This window comes from Chiroxiphia lanceolata, chromosome 1 (assembly GCF_009829145.1).
Source record: "Chiroxiphia lanceolata isolate bChiLan1 chromosome 1, bChiLan1.pri, whole genome shotgun sequence".
Taxonomy (NCBI): Eukaryota; Metazoa; Chordata; class Aves; order Passeriformes; family Pipridae; genus Chiroxiphia; species Chiroxiphia lanceolata.
In genome coordinates this window covers 96,378,939-96,396,219 of record NC_045637.1, presented here as the reverse complement: position 1 = coordinate 96,396,219, position 17,281 = coordinate 96,378,939, and the positions used below count along the sequence as shown (strand labels likewise).

The following is a 17,281-nucleotide window of genomic DNA, read 5'->3' as shown; positions in this document are numbered from 1 at the left end:
ATAGCTTTCATCTGTTTGAATAAATAACTCACTGGTTAAAAAATTCTACTTTTGTAAGCAATTAGGTATTGTAGAAGTATTAGAGGAAAAACAAATGTATGGAAGATGCTCAAGTCTGACCTATAGTATCAGTAACAGTTATAAATTGGAAACAGGAATCTTTCACATCACCTACTAAACAGCACTACTGCGTCTGACAAGTCAAGAGTTGTTAAGCTTACAGTCATGGAGCAGTCTCACATGCATGAATTGTTATTCACAGCCCAACAGGTAGGTTTTCTTGACCACTAAAGTTACTGATGTAATTGGCACCACCTGACACTTATTGGCAATTACAGTAGAAAAGAGGTAAATTTCTCTGAAGTCAAAAGAAATGCCTGAAGATTTAATTTCAAAAACCTAAAATTTCAAAAGCTGATTTTTTCATTCTCTAAAGCAGCCCATTCAGTAACTGCTGTTCAAAAATCTACACAGCACATTTTCCAATTTAATTTCTATATGTTCTGTAGGGTATTAATATTTGTAAGACTGTAAAGTTAACATTTCTATTTGACAGACTGAAAAACTGAGACAGAGAGGTTAAGCAACTGCCCAAAGTATGTTATTGTTGATCTCATTAGAATTCAGGAGTTCTAATCCCAAGTCCTTGCCACAGTTCCAGAATAAAGTTGCTTCTCTGAGTTAAAAACAACCAAGACCCAAAAAACCCTCAGTATATAAACAGATGCATATTTATATAGCCTGACGACCTGAAACACAGCCCCACAAGTATGATCCTTTCTCAACAGAAACACTATCATGATTTCCATCAGCAGGTATGTGATCAGCAGGTATCGATGGCAAGTATGTCAAAATATGGTACAGTGGTAGAGGTCTAAATGAAAATCAAACTGAATGAATTAAAACAGAAAACCCACAAAAGCACAGAAGGAGCAGCAACCAGCTTGAAGTTCAATCAAAAATACCACAAGCAGTAGATTTGTCAATGCACCATCATCTCTCAAAGTTATATAGTATCAAAAAACCCCCTAAGTCAGGCTCCAAATCCATGAGCCCTTTTCATCGCAACTCTCAATAAAGACAGACCAGGTAGTTAACCTCAAAGAATTCCATAAACTTACATGTATGTTGATTAAAAGGTAGCAAGATTCATAATATGAGGAATTTTTTTCAGTACTTGCTCTTTAAAATTGCATTTCATGCTGAAGTAAGGTATTTTATGTTTAATTCAGTCAATAATAAATGGATTCCTATGATATACAGCTAATATTTAATATACTTTCCATGACATTTGCACTTGTAAAATGTGCAATGTCACGAAAATCACAATTTTTGTTTGCCCTGTATGCAAAGTTACTTCTGAAAGCCAGACTTTGCTATTGATAGTGACCTTTTACACTAGTTGCCAAAAACACTTTTCCTCCTCTGCTCAAATATAAAACAAATTATGTCTTCAATCAACATGTGTGAGGGTAAAGGGGGTAGCAGAAGACTACAGAAGGTATATAAAGCTGTAGCAAGAACATCAGCAGTAATCTACAAGAGTTTCAAGATACATTGACACTAAGTTAATTTCCATAGGTATCAAATTTTTATTTTTTTTAAATTTAAAGTAACTTAATACTAAAGCTCAACCACTAAAAGAATAGTCTGATATAAAATCAACATATTTCCCCTGCTTAACTGCACAAGCCTGTGAATTCTCCTTAAAAATTCTCAAGTTCTGACTAGCAGTGAATAGCATATAAAGAAATACTGTAATGTTTACTTTGCTTTCTAAGTCTGTTGGCATTACTAAAAGGATAGCATTTCTTATATTGTTTTCCATTCTTCCCCTAATAATTTTCATTAGTTTATCAATCCACTGATTATAATAATAACAACAACAAAAATCCTAGCATGAACTGTGCCAAGTCTCAGATATATACCACCTATACAGTCGAGTACGAGCAAAACCATTCAGAGCTACTCATCAAATGCAACTATTAGCAATTTTATCAACTAAAATAATCCAATTTTCCACGGTCATGTTCTAACAGCATCTACAGTAAAGACCAAAAGACACTAAACCTCAGAGGACAAGAGAAGGTAGACCATTCATTTGCAACATGATGTAATGCAGACATGAAGCAAAGACTTAGGGTGTCAAGTATACCAACAGGAACTCACATGTACCTTTGTTTGGACTTAGTCTAGCAATTCCAGGAATTTCACATTATGAATTGAAAAGTTTCCTTATTAGACTGTTTTCCAGGTGGCTTAGTAAAACAGCACAGAATGCTGTCTTTATTAGACACTAACATCTTTTGTTAAAAACATCCTGTGCATCCTCACACACAAGGAAGTGGCCTGTGACATACAAGACAATTCTACAATGAGTTTGAATGGCAGGACATATTCCATTAAAAACTAAATGGCAAAATGTGGTAGTAATTAAAAAAGTGGCTTAAAATTCTGAAAACTCAACACATAACACTTTCTTTTAGACTAGCAAAAATAAGACTCATGAGATACCATTTCAGAGAACATTAAAATAATGCAATAGTACATCTTAGTGAAGCTGCATTTGGAGAAATAAGACACTGAATGTTATTCACTGCATAAATTATTTTTGCAAACTATTTTTTCTCTAAAAACATCTCTGTAGCAAAACACACTTCACCATCTGTGCAATTACCAATAAAAAGTCCAAAGCTGTCAGAAGTGGCTGCGCATCCAGACTTTATAGTCCACTGAGGCGCAAGGCTTTCGCCTACAGCAACATATAGAATTATGCAGAACTGGAACACTGAAATGTGTCTGTAGTAATTCATTATGTTCTCAAGATAAAGCCATTTCAATGAACTGCAATGATCTGAGAAACTAATAAATACCTCATATGTGCTAACAAGTACTTCACACAAAAAATTACGAAATGAAGTAAACAAAATGTGGCTATAAACTTTACTTCTTGTTATTAATAAAGTCTCTCCACTACACAAGTGCCACTCATGAAAGAACAGCCACTTCTGAAAACAGGATTTTCAAATTATTTTTAAGTTGCTATTACATCTTACCCATGATACTTTAAATACCGTCTGAAGTACTGCCGGTGGAGTTGGTAATACAGCTTGTGTCTAACCCTAAAATACAAAACTCTTGAAAGACACTAGTAAAGTCAAGAAACATATGAAAGTTTTGCCTGGTATCTATTAGCCTAAATTGTCAGCATAATTACAGTACACATAATATGATGGGGAGCTGGAGGAGGAACGAGCAGGCAGGCAGTGAGGGGAAGCTTAAAGCTACAGCAAGTCCAGGGTGAGGATACTGATCTTTCAGAGCAAGTGCTGTCCTTAGGTCCTTCTTTCAAACTCATACAGAACTCAGATTAGTCTTTAATTACCAATGTAAAAACTCTAGAGAGATCCTGTGTCCTGTCTCCTCTTGTGAAGGTGAAATGCACAACCTTCATTCCTTCTTATCCAATCTCCTCAATGCTGCAAAAATGTGGAAGAACAGCCCCCTTGACTTTTCCTCTCTTTTGGCCTCCTTTTAAAATTCTTTCTTACGTTAAAATTTCAAATTCCGTTTCTGTTGTTGTTACTGCTCCTCTAATCAGTTAGATCAAGTTGATACAATTCTTTAAAAACACATCTGTTTCCAAATGGTCTGAATACCAGGAATTAAGTCATCAGGAGTCTGAAATATGGCAAGCAATAAAGATGTAATGTTGTACCTTTAGATTCAGATATAATGTTGTTTGGTTTTTTTTAATGAACTGGTTTTTTAAAAAGCAGAAGGATAACCTGTTCTTGGAGAGCTGAAGTTCTAAAAAAAATTTAAAATAATAATAATAATTTAAAAAAATATTCAAATCACTGTAGCTCTCCAAAACAGTCTTCTCAATTCTCCAATTTGAAAGGAAACATAGTAGCTTTCATACATCTTTCTCTTGCATAGCAGTTATTGATATTTTCTCAATTTCACAGTTTTAAATATATGCTTTCAACTTCATGCCTTAACATCCTTTAAGAATACTGCAAAGACATAAGTCTTTCACATTTGAAGCCTGGATGGAATTAGTTCATTAAACTCATCTCTCCTGTCATTCAATTTTTCTTTTGCTTCGCAAGTTGCAAAGTGAGAGTTCTGCAGCATGTTAAAAATCTTGAGATAAAGTGACAAATGCAGGCCACTTCTGCCTCTTCTGCCACTTGTTGTTAAGACTATTATAGTTGTTTTCTTCTTGATCTTTTTTATTTCTTAGAAACTTCAGTAACACTGCACAGAGAAATCTAACTATGAAAGGCTCAGGGCAGGACTGCCAACTTCAAGAATGGGAAGGGAAAAAAAATTGCTTTACAATTTTATTAGCCAATTGGTTCTTCACAGGTTAATGAAAGAGATAATAGCCTATTCATAAACTTGAGGTGATTCCTCTGCAGAGTAGCAGAGTCTTTTCAGAGGCACTTAGCTGGTCATACCTAAGTATACCAGACAAGAAACTGTCCCAAATGTATAATGGTTCCTTAAGAAAGCAAAACAGAAGTCCTCCCAAACCTGCATGCATAGGTCTAAAATTTTTTCCATTGCAGTTTCTGCTCTACAAAAGGACAGAGAGGTGAACCACTCTGAAGCAGAAAAAGGCAATTAAATTCACAGAATCTTCAACAGTCAGGTAATTTCAATTCTACAGGCAAATATTCTTCTTCCCTCCAAGTTAAACTTGCATGCTGACTGGAAACTACCTATTAGCAATCTGTAGACTTTGATATGTAGAAAAGGAAAGTAGATTTTGCACCAAGCATCTCAATAAGATTAAAACAGCAGAATGCATCATATACACTGAACACTTTAAGATATTTGGTACCATAACCAAGTATACAAGGGAAAGGAATCACATGACAGAGATGGACAGGGGTACACTTCATTGATTTGCTCACTAAAAAAAATTCAATGCATTTACTGATTTGCATGTTCCATCACTTGCCATAAGGGCTTGAAAAAGCAGAAACTATTCAAATTTCACGTGTAGCAGTCCACCTACTTGACAAATGCAAAGTTATACATAGCAAATTCACCAAGGGGTGACTGAGCTTTTCCATGTTACGTGAAAAATAAGAGAACTGCATAATACCGGATATCTCATGGATCAGAATTAGTCTATGGATATTAATCTGGCCAATTGCTGTTCAAGTACAAATAAGTAACATTTAATAGAGATGTCCCATTCTCCCTTGATTTCCTGATCAGAACAGTTCATTATTATAAAAAAATAATTAAGACTTACTGATTAGAACAAACATATATTCAAGTTCTCCAATTACTAAAAAGAAATGCTATGTCTTCAAGAGTCACTAATGTGAACCCCCTTATCTTCAAAAGCTGGTACTTCTTACACTAGCAACATGCAAGTCCTAAGTCAGCATTCATATGTTTTACCTGTTCAGCATTTCTCACAGCTAAGAAAGACTCCAAGAGAAAGTTAACCCTGTTAGGTAGTGACAGACTTCCCAATTTTCATCTACTGCAACTCTGCATAAGAAGATTTTAGCCTACAAATCAGCCTACCCACACTATATTTACTCAAGTACCTAATCACAATTCAGATCCCGCTAACTTCTATTGCGACAAATATGTTTATTTCCCTTTAGTAAACATACAATTTTGCAAAACAACTAACCGGAAGTGATTAAATTAAGGGTAACACTTAATCTTGTTAATTTAAAGTTTTCCTACTGTCCAATTTGAACAAGGGCAACCTGCTTAACCTCTCTATGGTAGTTTCTCTCTTTGAAATGGAAAAAAAGAACAATTTCAAATCAAAGACTGTAAAACCTACACAAGCCATAAAATGACTAGGAAAAAAAAAAAAGTTAGTATAAAGTGCAGTTCCACTCTGAAAAGTGACTCTTCAGAGTGGCATCAATTTTCAGGCTTTTAATTAAATCAGTATCAAGTTTGTTCATTCACAAGTAACAAAGTCTTCTTTCTCCAAACCACTAACTTGTAGGTTACTATAGTAAGCCTAACCAAATTTTTCCACATGAAGAATATTACTAATATTAAAAGTTAGGTAATTATACTGAAAGTCATTTATAAATATAGTTTATGGAAGCATAGTATTTGACTTCCTTAATTTTACAAAATTTTAGTCTAATTTTATCACAGTAAGAAATCCCAGTTTTTGTCTCAAAATGATATCTTTCAGTTTCAGAATGCCTTTTTATGAAAGAATCCTATTTTAAGAAAAAGGTGCAGTCACCTATTCATGATTTTATATATGGGTTTGTGGCAATGTGTAGTACAACTGAATTTTGAGTGGTGACAGCAATAACGTTTTCACTCTTAAAACTGGACACAACTCAAACACTGTTAGTTCAAGGATCACAAATCATTGTCAACATGGGATTCAAAGTTCATTAAAAGAAAAGAGTCTTAACTGATTTCTCCTTTTATTAATTTCTACAAAGAAAACTGTCTGTTCTTGATTCTGCATGATCAAGTAGATTTCAAATTATATGCAAAAATTGAATCAATATTTTTGATACTGAAGATGATTCACAATACATCTTCCTTTTCTCAAACATGAATTTATCCACCAAATTTGAAAGGTTCTAGTGAATTTTAGTGAAAATTAGCTTAATTATTTACTGATCCCTTATTTACTAAATACACCTGATACATAGTTGACAATGTTGTTGAGTTACTGTTCAATATAAATTTCAGAAGAGAACTGCACTTTGAAGTAAGGGTGCTAAACAGCAGAATTCTTCAAAAATATATACAATTATATACATACACTTTTCTTTTATAAACAACAAAATATTTATAAAACTTCTTAAAAAGATTAAGCTTAACAACCATATTCATCAAAGGGAAATCACATACTTCATTTACTTGAGTATCAGTTTCATTATGAATACTGATGCTTGAGACATTTCTTTGAACTGAAAGTCTGCAAATGGACATATAAGAAAAAGATGAGATATTTTAAGGATTTACACAAATGGTTTTGCTAACCTCGTACTGTCAGCTTGCTGTATAACTGTGAGTTCATTTCTTTGTCTCTTTTGTAACGTCGAAATTCATCAACAGCTTCCCGCACCACTGTGACCGTCAAAACGAATCCCTGTTAAAGATACAAATATGCAATTCAGAATTTTCAGTGTCAGAACAGAAACAGACAAGTACGAACACCATGCAGAGTAAAAACGTGTGTTTAGAATATTTGCTTATTTTTAATTTGGATGTGTTTTTTTCCATTTGTTAAAATAATATCTTTGTTTACACCAGGAAAAAAAAATATCATACTTGCACATTGTACAAATATAATTAGAGTAACTACATCTCCCAAATACACATAATTAAGACAGTATTTTGAAATGTAAAAAATGAAAAAGGTTTGGATGAGTTAAAGACAGCCTTTATAAGTTCAATAAGCATATTTCCCTATCTCCCACAAATTTTAGGGCCTTACCAAAAATATTTAAAAAGCCTCCAGTTCTAATGTTGAAAAATTGCCTTTTTCCTAACAGACAGAAAAAGATAAATGGGTGGCTAGTTTATTTTGCCACCTTAAATGAAGTTACTTGGCAATACATCACAAACATTGACAAAGAAAAAGGGTGTTTGTTCTGAAAAACTAAGTGTCTAAATGCTTTGGCTGCTCCTTTCACAGGACAGTGCCACTGCAGCTTCAGCTGAAGCGTACAAAGTGCTTCACTCAACTATGACGATCTCTGGCCACAAAGGATGGTAAGTTAAAAAGAATATATAACAGTTCAGGGATAAGCACATAACTTTCCTCTCGCCCTCTCTAAACCTTCTCAGTTTGTGTCTCCTGCCTTAGACTGAGCACTTCAGTTTTTCTCTATCAGAGAAAGAGAACTAAAATTTTCAATAGTACAGTGATCTTAGCATTATTTTAAGTAAGATGGCTAAAAAAAATTCAAATATTGATAAATCCACTAACAGATAAGGTTCTAGATTATCTATATAGCTTTAGACACACACTGATACTTTACAGAAGAAAATTTATGCCATTAGACTTTTCTTGCAGAAGTCTAACAGTATGCCAACCTTACTCTAACCTCCCAGCAATACGAAAGGAGTGAAGGCGTAGAGCTTTCCTAAAGGAATGTTGACTAAAATCCTCCTGGGGATTTTAGGGCTGTTATAGAGTTCCAGACCAAAGTTCCAAGGCTTACTCTGTTGTGACCTTATAGTCAAACCCTTCTTGTTTGTTGAGGTTTCTGTTAGGTACGAATTGCATTACAACTACATAGAACGCAAAAGAGCCTATGCAAAATGCGTTCCTTTTCGCTCCTAGGGCATAAATGAATGAGCAGTCAGATTTTCCCCTCTTCTGGCAGCAGCATTTTCACATGCTTTGTCAGTATAGATATTCTAGCAGCACAAAAAAAGGGCACTCCTGAAGCACCCTCAAGTGTATTATTAGCCATTTGCACATATCTTGTTAACTAGACAGTAACCGAAACACAGAATGTAAGGTGTTAATATGCAAGAGCTACACATGTGTGATATTTCTTTTAGTATAAGAATTTTCCCCGGCAGTCCCTGTACCTTGCTGAGCAGCTGAGTACAGCTGACCATGAGTACAAGGAACAATTTTAGAAAGAAACCTCCCTTTTTGCTCATTTGCTCAAAGGAACTTGATACTCTTCCAAAGGAGAGCTGAAGTTGTGAAGCCAGTCTTACAAAAGAAACCTGTCATCCTTCTTTAACTGTAAGCAGGTAAATATCTTTAGCATACTGCTTACAATCATACTTGTATGCTTTACAACCCTTGTATGCTGGAGTTGAAATGAGAAGTGCATTCCCTACTATGCAAATGACAACAAATTAGCAAAATAGTCTTGTTTTAAGAACTTCTGATCTAAGTGTATCATGTCTGCTGTAAAAGCTGTTGAAATAAAAAAAACCCAAAACAAATAAACCAAAGACAAGAAAACCCTAACAAAACCGAAACAACCCGAAAACCCACATACACCATCAAAAAAACCCAAAACTCTACTAGCAATAGTCAATTTCTATTCATCTGGTTTTAAGTATCAGGGCAAACAATTTTCCTTTAAAATCTTGAGAAAAAATACAAGTCACAGTTGCTCCTCTGATTATTACTGAAGATTTATCAGCAGTTACATGCTCTTCAAAGAAAACCAAAGTAATCTGTTAAGCAACAAAAGCAGCCCAGTGGGCCTTGAATGTTTTATATTTTCACAGATACTGAGCTATATTCAACCTGAAGGTTGATCATTACTAGAAATGCTATTAAAGTAGAAACAAGTGAGTTAAGCAAAAAGTGGCACCACTAGCATTGAGATATTGGTATTTTCAAACTGTATGTGAAAACTGGGAAACATAATTCAAAACATCCTTGAATAAAACAAGCATTTTTCTTCCTTACTACCCTACTGATGTATAGAGCTTTACACAGTACTTCACTGTGAAGAGAGCAACTTCCAGACAAAGCTGACTTCTGCCTTTTCTTACTGTGTCAGTGACAAAGACCTTTGTAAATATCCATTTGAAATCCCACTGTTGAACAAGCTTTCTGTCTTGAAAGTGTTTTTTTTGTTGGAGCAGAAGCAAAAAGTTGTCTGGAAAGAGGTATGAAGAACACCCAGGACAGTCTCTCCATTTATCCATACTTAAAAGGACACATGTTACAACAATTAAAACAATGAAATCAATCCAGAATATTTACTCTATTGACTTGTTAAGAACGACCTTTACTCAAGCAGTCAGCATGTCACCGTTCCCTTGAATACCACTGAGAATAAACGCTACTGAAAAATACCTTTTTTTTACAAGTTTAGAACATAAGGCATTTGTTCCTCCTGCCTTTAAACCTGGTACGGAGGGACCAGGAAGAAGATGAAAGAGAAGGTAATGATCTGGTTACCAATGAGAAAAGAATTCCAAATCATGGGAATACAGCTGGCAGACTACCAAAAAGGTCTCCTCTGAATACATTTTTCAAACCTTAGGAAACCTGAGTCCAAAGCCAGTGGTTTGAACATTTTCCCAAGAAAATACTGCAGAGGGCTCAATAACAAAAAGATATCAAAAGAAAGCCAGTGTCACTGGCAGGGTGGTGATCATTTAGGAAAAGTGTGTTTAATTAGTAACTTAAAGACATTATTTCCTCCTGTTTTATTCGTGGTTTAAAATATTTCATCTCAATTTTTGTAAGAAAAGGTTGTGATCAAAATGGGTACAGAAGGAATGCAAAAAATTTATGCTCACAATTCTGACCTAGTCTGAAAGCACGAAATAGTGAACAAATAATGATAAACCGAAAGAACTTAACACAAAAATTACCTGTGATGTCCATTAAGTTTCTCTAGTAGCTGGAGCTTTTTTCTCTTTTTTTTTTTTTTTGTTTTATTGTTTATTTGGGTTTTTTGTTTTTTGTTTGTTTTGGTTTGGGTTGGGGTTTTTTGGGTGTTGTTTTTGTTTGTTTGTTTTGGGGGGGTGGGTTTGTTTGTTTGTTTTTGTTGGGGGGTTGGTTTTTTTGTGGGTTTTTTTTGGTTGGTGTTTTTTTTGTTTGTTTGATTTGGTTTTGGGTTTTTTGGGTTTTTTTGTTTTTTTTTTTAAAGAAACTCCCAAGTGACCAGCAGCCAGAAGGGAGCACTACTTGCTCACACTAGATGGTTAAAAAACGACCTCCAGTCTGTGGGGCAGGAGAGTGGTAGGCAAGGGGAAGGGAAGGCTATCAAACAACAGCTTCTGGAGTATCTGATGTAAAATACCATCATTTCAAATAAGCACTTTACTTCTGTTATGTTCTTTGATCAATGCAGTTTTCCAGCTGCAAATTTATGAAATGTATCTAGACACGAACCTTTCATCTGAAATTAAAAAAAACCCAAAACTTCTAGTTAATAGTATTTTTCTGTTTACCAGAGGAGCCCAGTACGTGTACAGGTAGCCTATTTTCAGTGCTGGTACAAACTGTGAGCAGGACACGACGAGGAAATAGAGATTCAAGAAAAACTTGAACTGTTCATATAAAACCTAAAATGAAAAAGAAAAATAGATAAATGCTCTAAAATTTGTACCCACAATAAAAATACATTTTTTTCATGATAGTAAATATAAAACCATTATATGTCATGCTATTATAGATGCCAATATTATAGTGCCTATATAGCACAATATGTTATATATCATCACACACTACTATATGCACTATGCTATTTTAATATAGTATTGTTATTTTTGTTGAGAGAAAATACTGTGATATTATTGCCTCTTTTCACTCTGAAAAAACAATTTGCTACATTTTGGGTATTTTGAAAACTGGACTATGTATCAAGATCACTTTGCAAATATTTACTTAAAATTTTAACAGTAAACATAATTTCATATTTGCATTAATTTGTATTTGCAGAAGCATCTTGCAATAATTTTACATCCACAATAGTTACCTTTATGTTTATTAGTCAAAAGGTTTTGAAAATTTTCTTTTTTATATAGTATCAATACAAAAAAAGCAAAATAAGTTTGTATCTGAACTTTCACTGCTTAAATTAAGGGGTTTTTTTAACTGCTAAAACTTCTTTTCCTAAAAATACAGCATTAAATCTTAATTTTTCCTAAGGTAGCAATACTTAAATTCTCTTTTATCTGTTGTACAACATCTTTTTGTCTTAAAATTTTCATATCCTGGCCTTAAATAAAAGTAATATCTAAAAAAAAAAAAATTATCGGCATCAAAAAAATCAGAAACCATTTACAAAAATATTATCCTAGTCTTTGGCATTTGAACCTTCTACAGAGTAACAAAACTGAGTAGGCTGTACCATGCTGCTTTGCATCACTGTGAGAGCACCCTAAAGCTTCATCCCTGTCTGCAGCACATACAGAAAACCATGTACATGAACTCCTCATCACTTTTATTCGCAGCATTCCCTCAGCACGCTCTCTCCTCAGCACAACCACTGAAGTTTCTCCTCTTGCAGGAGTGGAAGCTCTAAAACTCGTTTGCCTTCCTTCTGAAGTCCTTTGGTTCTCAAAGGGACAAAAGCTGCCATCAAGTCAGAGGCACTCCTTCCATATTACCATTTCCAAGCTATTCTTAAAAATAGTGTAACTATTTAATGTTCAAGAATAAATGTTGTTCAGGAGAATAAAATGAACCCTACAGAAAACACCCAGTGAGTAAAGGTAAGCAGCACTGCTCTCTTTCCACATGGCTATTGTGTGGAAATCTCAGTTTCCATAGCTTTTTACAAAAACAACAGTTTAAGTTTTCAGAAAGTTTAAACTACAAAAAGTTTGTAACAGAATAACATGAGCTTTTGAAGTAATTTAGAAATGCTCAAATGCTCAGCATTAAATTTCTCAAAAGATTATTTTGCAAAAAATATAGGTACATAAGTATATTTCTAAATAAACTGAAGGTTTGGTCTGAACTCAAAGTTAATTGTCCAAGTTTTAAGTGAAGCCACAATAAAGTCACCACAGAATACACTGTCCCATATTCCAAAGGAACGACAGATGCAGGGAATCCTTTGGTAATTAAAAGTGCCACTTCAGCAAGTATATGTTCTCAAGCCTGCTTTACTTGTAATTACAGTGCTAAGAACATTATTCATTTTATAGAATGTTGTGTCTTCAAAGACTTCACATATTTCTTTAGTAAGCCAGGGTAACATGGCACCTCCAGCAGGATTAAGAGAAGTGGCTACTGAACTTGGAACGTTGAGACTTGAGAAAACAGATAATCAATTATTTCAAAGACATTCAAAATAGATCAAAAAGCCACATTTAAAGACTGTCTCCAGCTTTTAATCTCACAATTCAGTTAATATTACAATGAATTCTGCACAAAAATGGAAGTTATTTTACTGGTATTTATTGTTCTTACAAGTCCAACATTATTACTCAACTATGGAAAAACCCATGCCCTAGGAAACAATATTAAGGAAACTTCGTTTTGAAGTGTCTTTCTGGCAGGCATAACAAAGTAGTAGTACCTCAAAATCACCAGTTTCTTGCAGGAGTGCTATATTACTATTCAACTAAAGACTACCTAAACAGCCTCTAAGATTTTTTCAAGAGTGTGGAATCCTATTTCACAATTTACCCACAAAACTGTAAAGCTAAAAAAGTCACATTTGAAGCTGCAGGAAGGGTCAAAGCATTCTTCCAAAATGAAACTAATTCAGACTGAACCTGTACCTTATGCTAATACTCATGAAGTTCATACACTCATTTCTAGCAGTATGTTTAACTGTTTACAAACATATGATAAACCAGGCCAAAAAAAAGTCCACAGAGTACTTTGGGAGGTACAGATCAGGAAGAGCACTCATCTCGCAGAAGGTGGGAGTTAAAAAACACCTTCCTACAAATCTTCCGAATCCTGGCAGACCACTGACTGAGTCCATTCAATACAAAGCTAAGCACTTCAGTCTAGTTAAGCAAATTGAGAAGTTTCCAGCTACATAAAACTAATAAAACTACTGCTTTGAAGTTCAGGAGAGGTACCTTCAAAACCTTCCCTTCACAGGAGATAATTTTAATGGAAATTCTCACAAAATTTCCTAAGCAGGTGTATCAAGATACATATGAAATCATAAACAGAAACTTAATTGACTGGTGTAAAGGTAGCAGCAGAAAGTATTTTGTATAAATATCCAGAAATTAAATGACAATTTGGAAATATTACAGCTCTTTTAGCCAGTAAATAAAATTCTGTTAATCTAAACATTATTTTAAGTTTGTATTTGGATATGAAATCATTGAATATTACCCATTGCCAGATGCAATGTTAAAAAAAGATATAAGAGAAAACTTCACATTATGAAAAGGTAAACCAGAGTAGATCACTGGAGTCAATATTTATGACTTAGTTATATTTACAGGTTTGGAACCAATAAAATGATGTTTCCTACAAATTACTTTTAGTAGAAAAACGTGAAAAAAGAGATAGCTACACAGTATTCTAATCAATGAAAAATCTTAACTTATATCTAAAATTAAAATTAGAAAACATTTAATTTTCACCAACTATTGGGCTTTATATTTAGGATGTCACTTAATTCTGAAGTTAGTACTGAGTTTTTAAATACTACCACCAAATTAAAAGGCTGATTCTGCCTATACTGTAAAAGCAAGATTTTTAAAAGATAAAAAAAGAACAAACATGCTCTCTCAACAGGGAATTGCAAACCATGGCTGATCCCTATAGGAAACATGAATCTAGTTTAGGATTTGTAATCTACACTGCAGATTTCTAGTCACAATAATCAATGGCTTACTATATGCTTAATGAATGTTGTGACCTTTAGGAAAGCATACGTGGTTTAACCAATTTCAGTGTATTTAATAATTTAAACTTCGGAAGAAAACATTTGCTTTGTCCAATAATGATGAGAATATTTTATCCACATGTGATAAGTCACATTTTATTTCTCTGACAGGAGATCAGTCTTAATTACAAGGCCATTAATTTTTTTTTGTTCTAATAAAGAAATGTGTTAGAAAACACCTGTCAGTCTTTGGACCAAAGAGGCCAGAAGAATAGAATCAATACTCTTATAAACCAGTATGATCACTTAAATAAAAAATTTAAGACAAAGCATGTCTGTATTTAAATGTACAAAACATTCAGCTTCTAGAACAAGACACAGGACTCTTGGGTTTTATTAGTAAAAGTATGAGTAAAAGAGTAATAGTAAAATTTATAATATCACAGCAGCATACATTTTTAGGTTTTAACTACTGAAATTCCAAAAGATGCCTTTGCTGTTACTATATTTCAATATAATGTTACTATATTTCATTATAATTTCATTGTAAGTTTTTTTAAAAGTATGAACTGGACAAACTGTAATGTATCTCGTCTTCATATACACTGTGAATATTACAGGCAAAAAGTTGAAATTAAGGAGTAATATGGTTTCTTAGGAAAAAGTGAAAAAAATGTCAACTTTCCACTCCTCAACAAAAGTATTTCCTGGAGAATTGCATTCAAAATGAAAGGACCTCGCTGTTTTTAAAACTTCAATAACAAATTCAACTCTGAAAAGCACCAAACTAGGCCTACTTGTCTTATAAATTGAAGAGGCTAGTTGTTTTTGTCCTTTAAGGAATTGCCCATTTCAGAATACATTATTTATTATGCTTTCAATGGCAAGGAGTATGAGAAAATATCCATGGGACTAAACTGCAATTTTCGACTCCTCTCAATTTAAGTCAGTGCTTTGCATGTAGAAGTGCTTCTTCTTTAAAAAAGGATTACAAATCTAATGATGAATAGAAAAGTGCAAGGAAACCCGCCTCAAATTTCTAAAGCTTCACTGAATTCCAACCACTCAATCATACACACTTGCAATTTAGTAAATATTCCTTTGAAAACAAAACAATTTAATGAAAAAGCAACCTTGCTCTCAATTGTCAACTTTAATTGAAGACATTGAGATAAATATAATATAAATATAAATATAGTATTAAAAAAAAAAAAGAAAAAGAACAACTCGGGCAAATAAAATTATGTTTTTGCAGAATAGCCAAAAACACTATAGAACATACAGTCAGCCCATCGCCCAAAAATGTTTAACAGCCTTACCCCAGGTATAAAGGTAAAGATGTTGTACTTTTGATTTTTTATGGCATTTTTGGGGTATTTTTCTTCACACTTTTCAGGACACCCAAGCCACACTGTGCGAGCCTTCAGCTCTTTCTTTCTTCGGCAAAAGCTTATGAGCCAGTCAGAACAACTGAAAAGAAAGACAATTGTTTATTTTAAAACTAAAAATTTACTATACTATATAATACAAGTACCATTTTGAAACCTGGAACCCCTAAAGGCAAATACCTATTAAAAACAGGCTTAAAAATATTTGCCACATCTAAATAAGCAAGCATGATGTTCTAATACTTAGGGCAATTACACAGTACTCATTCAGACACATACATATATAAACATCTGCACATTCCTTATAGAGAATCCTAATACAATAATCACAAATTTCACTACACCTTGCCCAGACACAGTATCAAAAAATTCTGGTTAATAAGACTGCATTAGCAGTCACTAAATTCCCCAACCATTAAATGACTCATCCATCATACCTTACATTCCTTTGGCTAAACTCTTTATCTTGTATCACTGATACTCAGATTATGCTTATGACTGAAGAGGAAACAAGGCTTCCATTAGATAAAGTTCAAAAAATTGCAACAGTTTTGTATACAATTACCACATAATTTGTAATTCATAAATAATTTGTAAAATCTTGTAATAATAACTTCTAAATCTTCGTTTTCTCCATACCACTGCTAACACCACAGTCAAATATCCAACCAAAAAAATCCAACCCAAAACCCAAACCCACTATGTAAATATATATTGCACAATGACGTGCAAGCGGTGAACTTCAGTTCACAGAAGAAAGGAAGAGCATCCTTGCCTAACCAGTTTACAAATCTACTGAAGAGGATTTAAACTATGAACAATGAATTAGAGAAGAGCTCAGAGCAACCTTTAAACAACTGCAATTTGGACAAGGACACGGGAATGATGGGATGAGATCACAGTCAGGAGGAACAAAAGGCCGGCAAATGGAACGATGCCTCTGAGGCTCAGCAGACTGTTTACTAACAGCCATAACACAAGGAATAAATATGGATGTGACTCAACTCATGTAATATTATCAGCTTAAGACTTGCTACAACTATCCATAGGGGCAGAAAGACTACTCATAGACCATTTGCAAAGAAAAGTGGGTTTGCTGTACACTGTATGTACCTGGTTTACCATGCCGTATGTTAAAGGAGAATTTATCTGCATTTGTTAACACAGTGGGGAGGTGCCTCAGTCGTGCTGGGAGTCTGTTTTAGGCAAGGGAATCAGGAAGACTGAGCAGACAGGCCTCCCATGAGCACCTACTGCAGCTGTAGAACAGACTGAACTGGTCACAGCAGATTTCAGCTACATCAGTCAATGAAGTTGAAGTGACAATTTCTAGTGAGGTTTTTGAATATACTGGCAATATTTTTGATGCAGGAAAAAGGCAACCATTTGGAAACTTCTATAAATTGTATTCAAGCCAAGATAAAGAATTCTGCTGAGAACAAGTGGGAAAAATTGCAATCCAATCACCTCAGCACTGTTTCCTAGATTAATTCTGTATAGTCAACCTATTTACATGTATTTCTACACACCTGAAAGAAAACAGAAACCATAACCAACACTGACGTCTCAAATGGAACTACTTTCCCTCTGAGAAGCAGTAGTGCATCTGGTTCATGTCATCTCTTG

At 34.1% G+C, this 17,281-nt stretch overlaps 1 protein-coding gene across 1 annotated transcript in view; it reads right to left on the bottom strand.

The window, feature by feature from the left end:
- ATP9B (ATPase phospholipid transporting 9B (putative)) overlaps positions 1-17,281 on the bottom strand; it is a 156,606-nt gene that overhangs the window by 116,453 nt on the left and 22,872 nt on the right. Inside the window, exons 3-5 of the mRNA XM_032684665.1 lie at positions 15,587-15,737; positions 10,912-11,025; positions 7,006-7,114 (exon numbers count right to left, since the gene is read on the bottom strand). Of these exons, the coding sequence (XP_032540556.1) occupies positions 7,006-7,114; positions 10,912-11,025; positions 15,587-15,737 (374 nt within the window). The remainder of the gene's footprint in view (positions 1-7,005; positions 7,115-10,911; positions 11,026-15,586; positions 15,738-17,281) is intronic.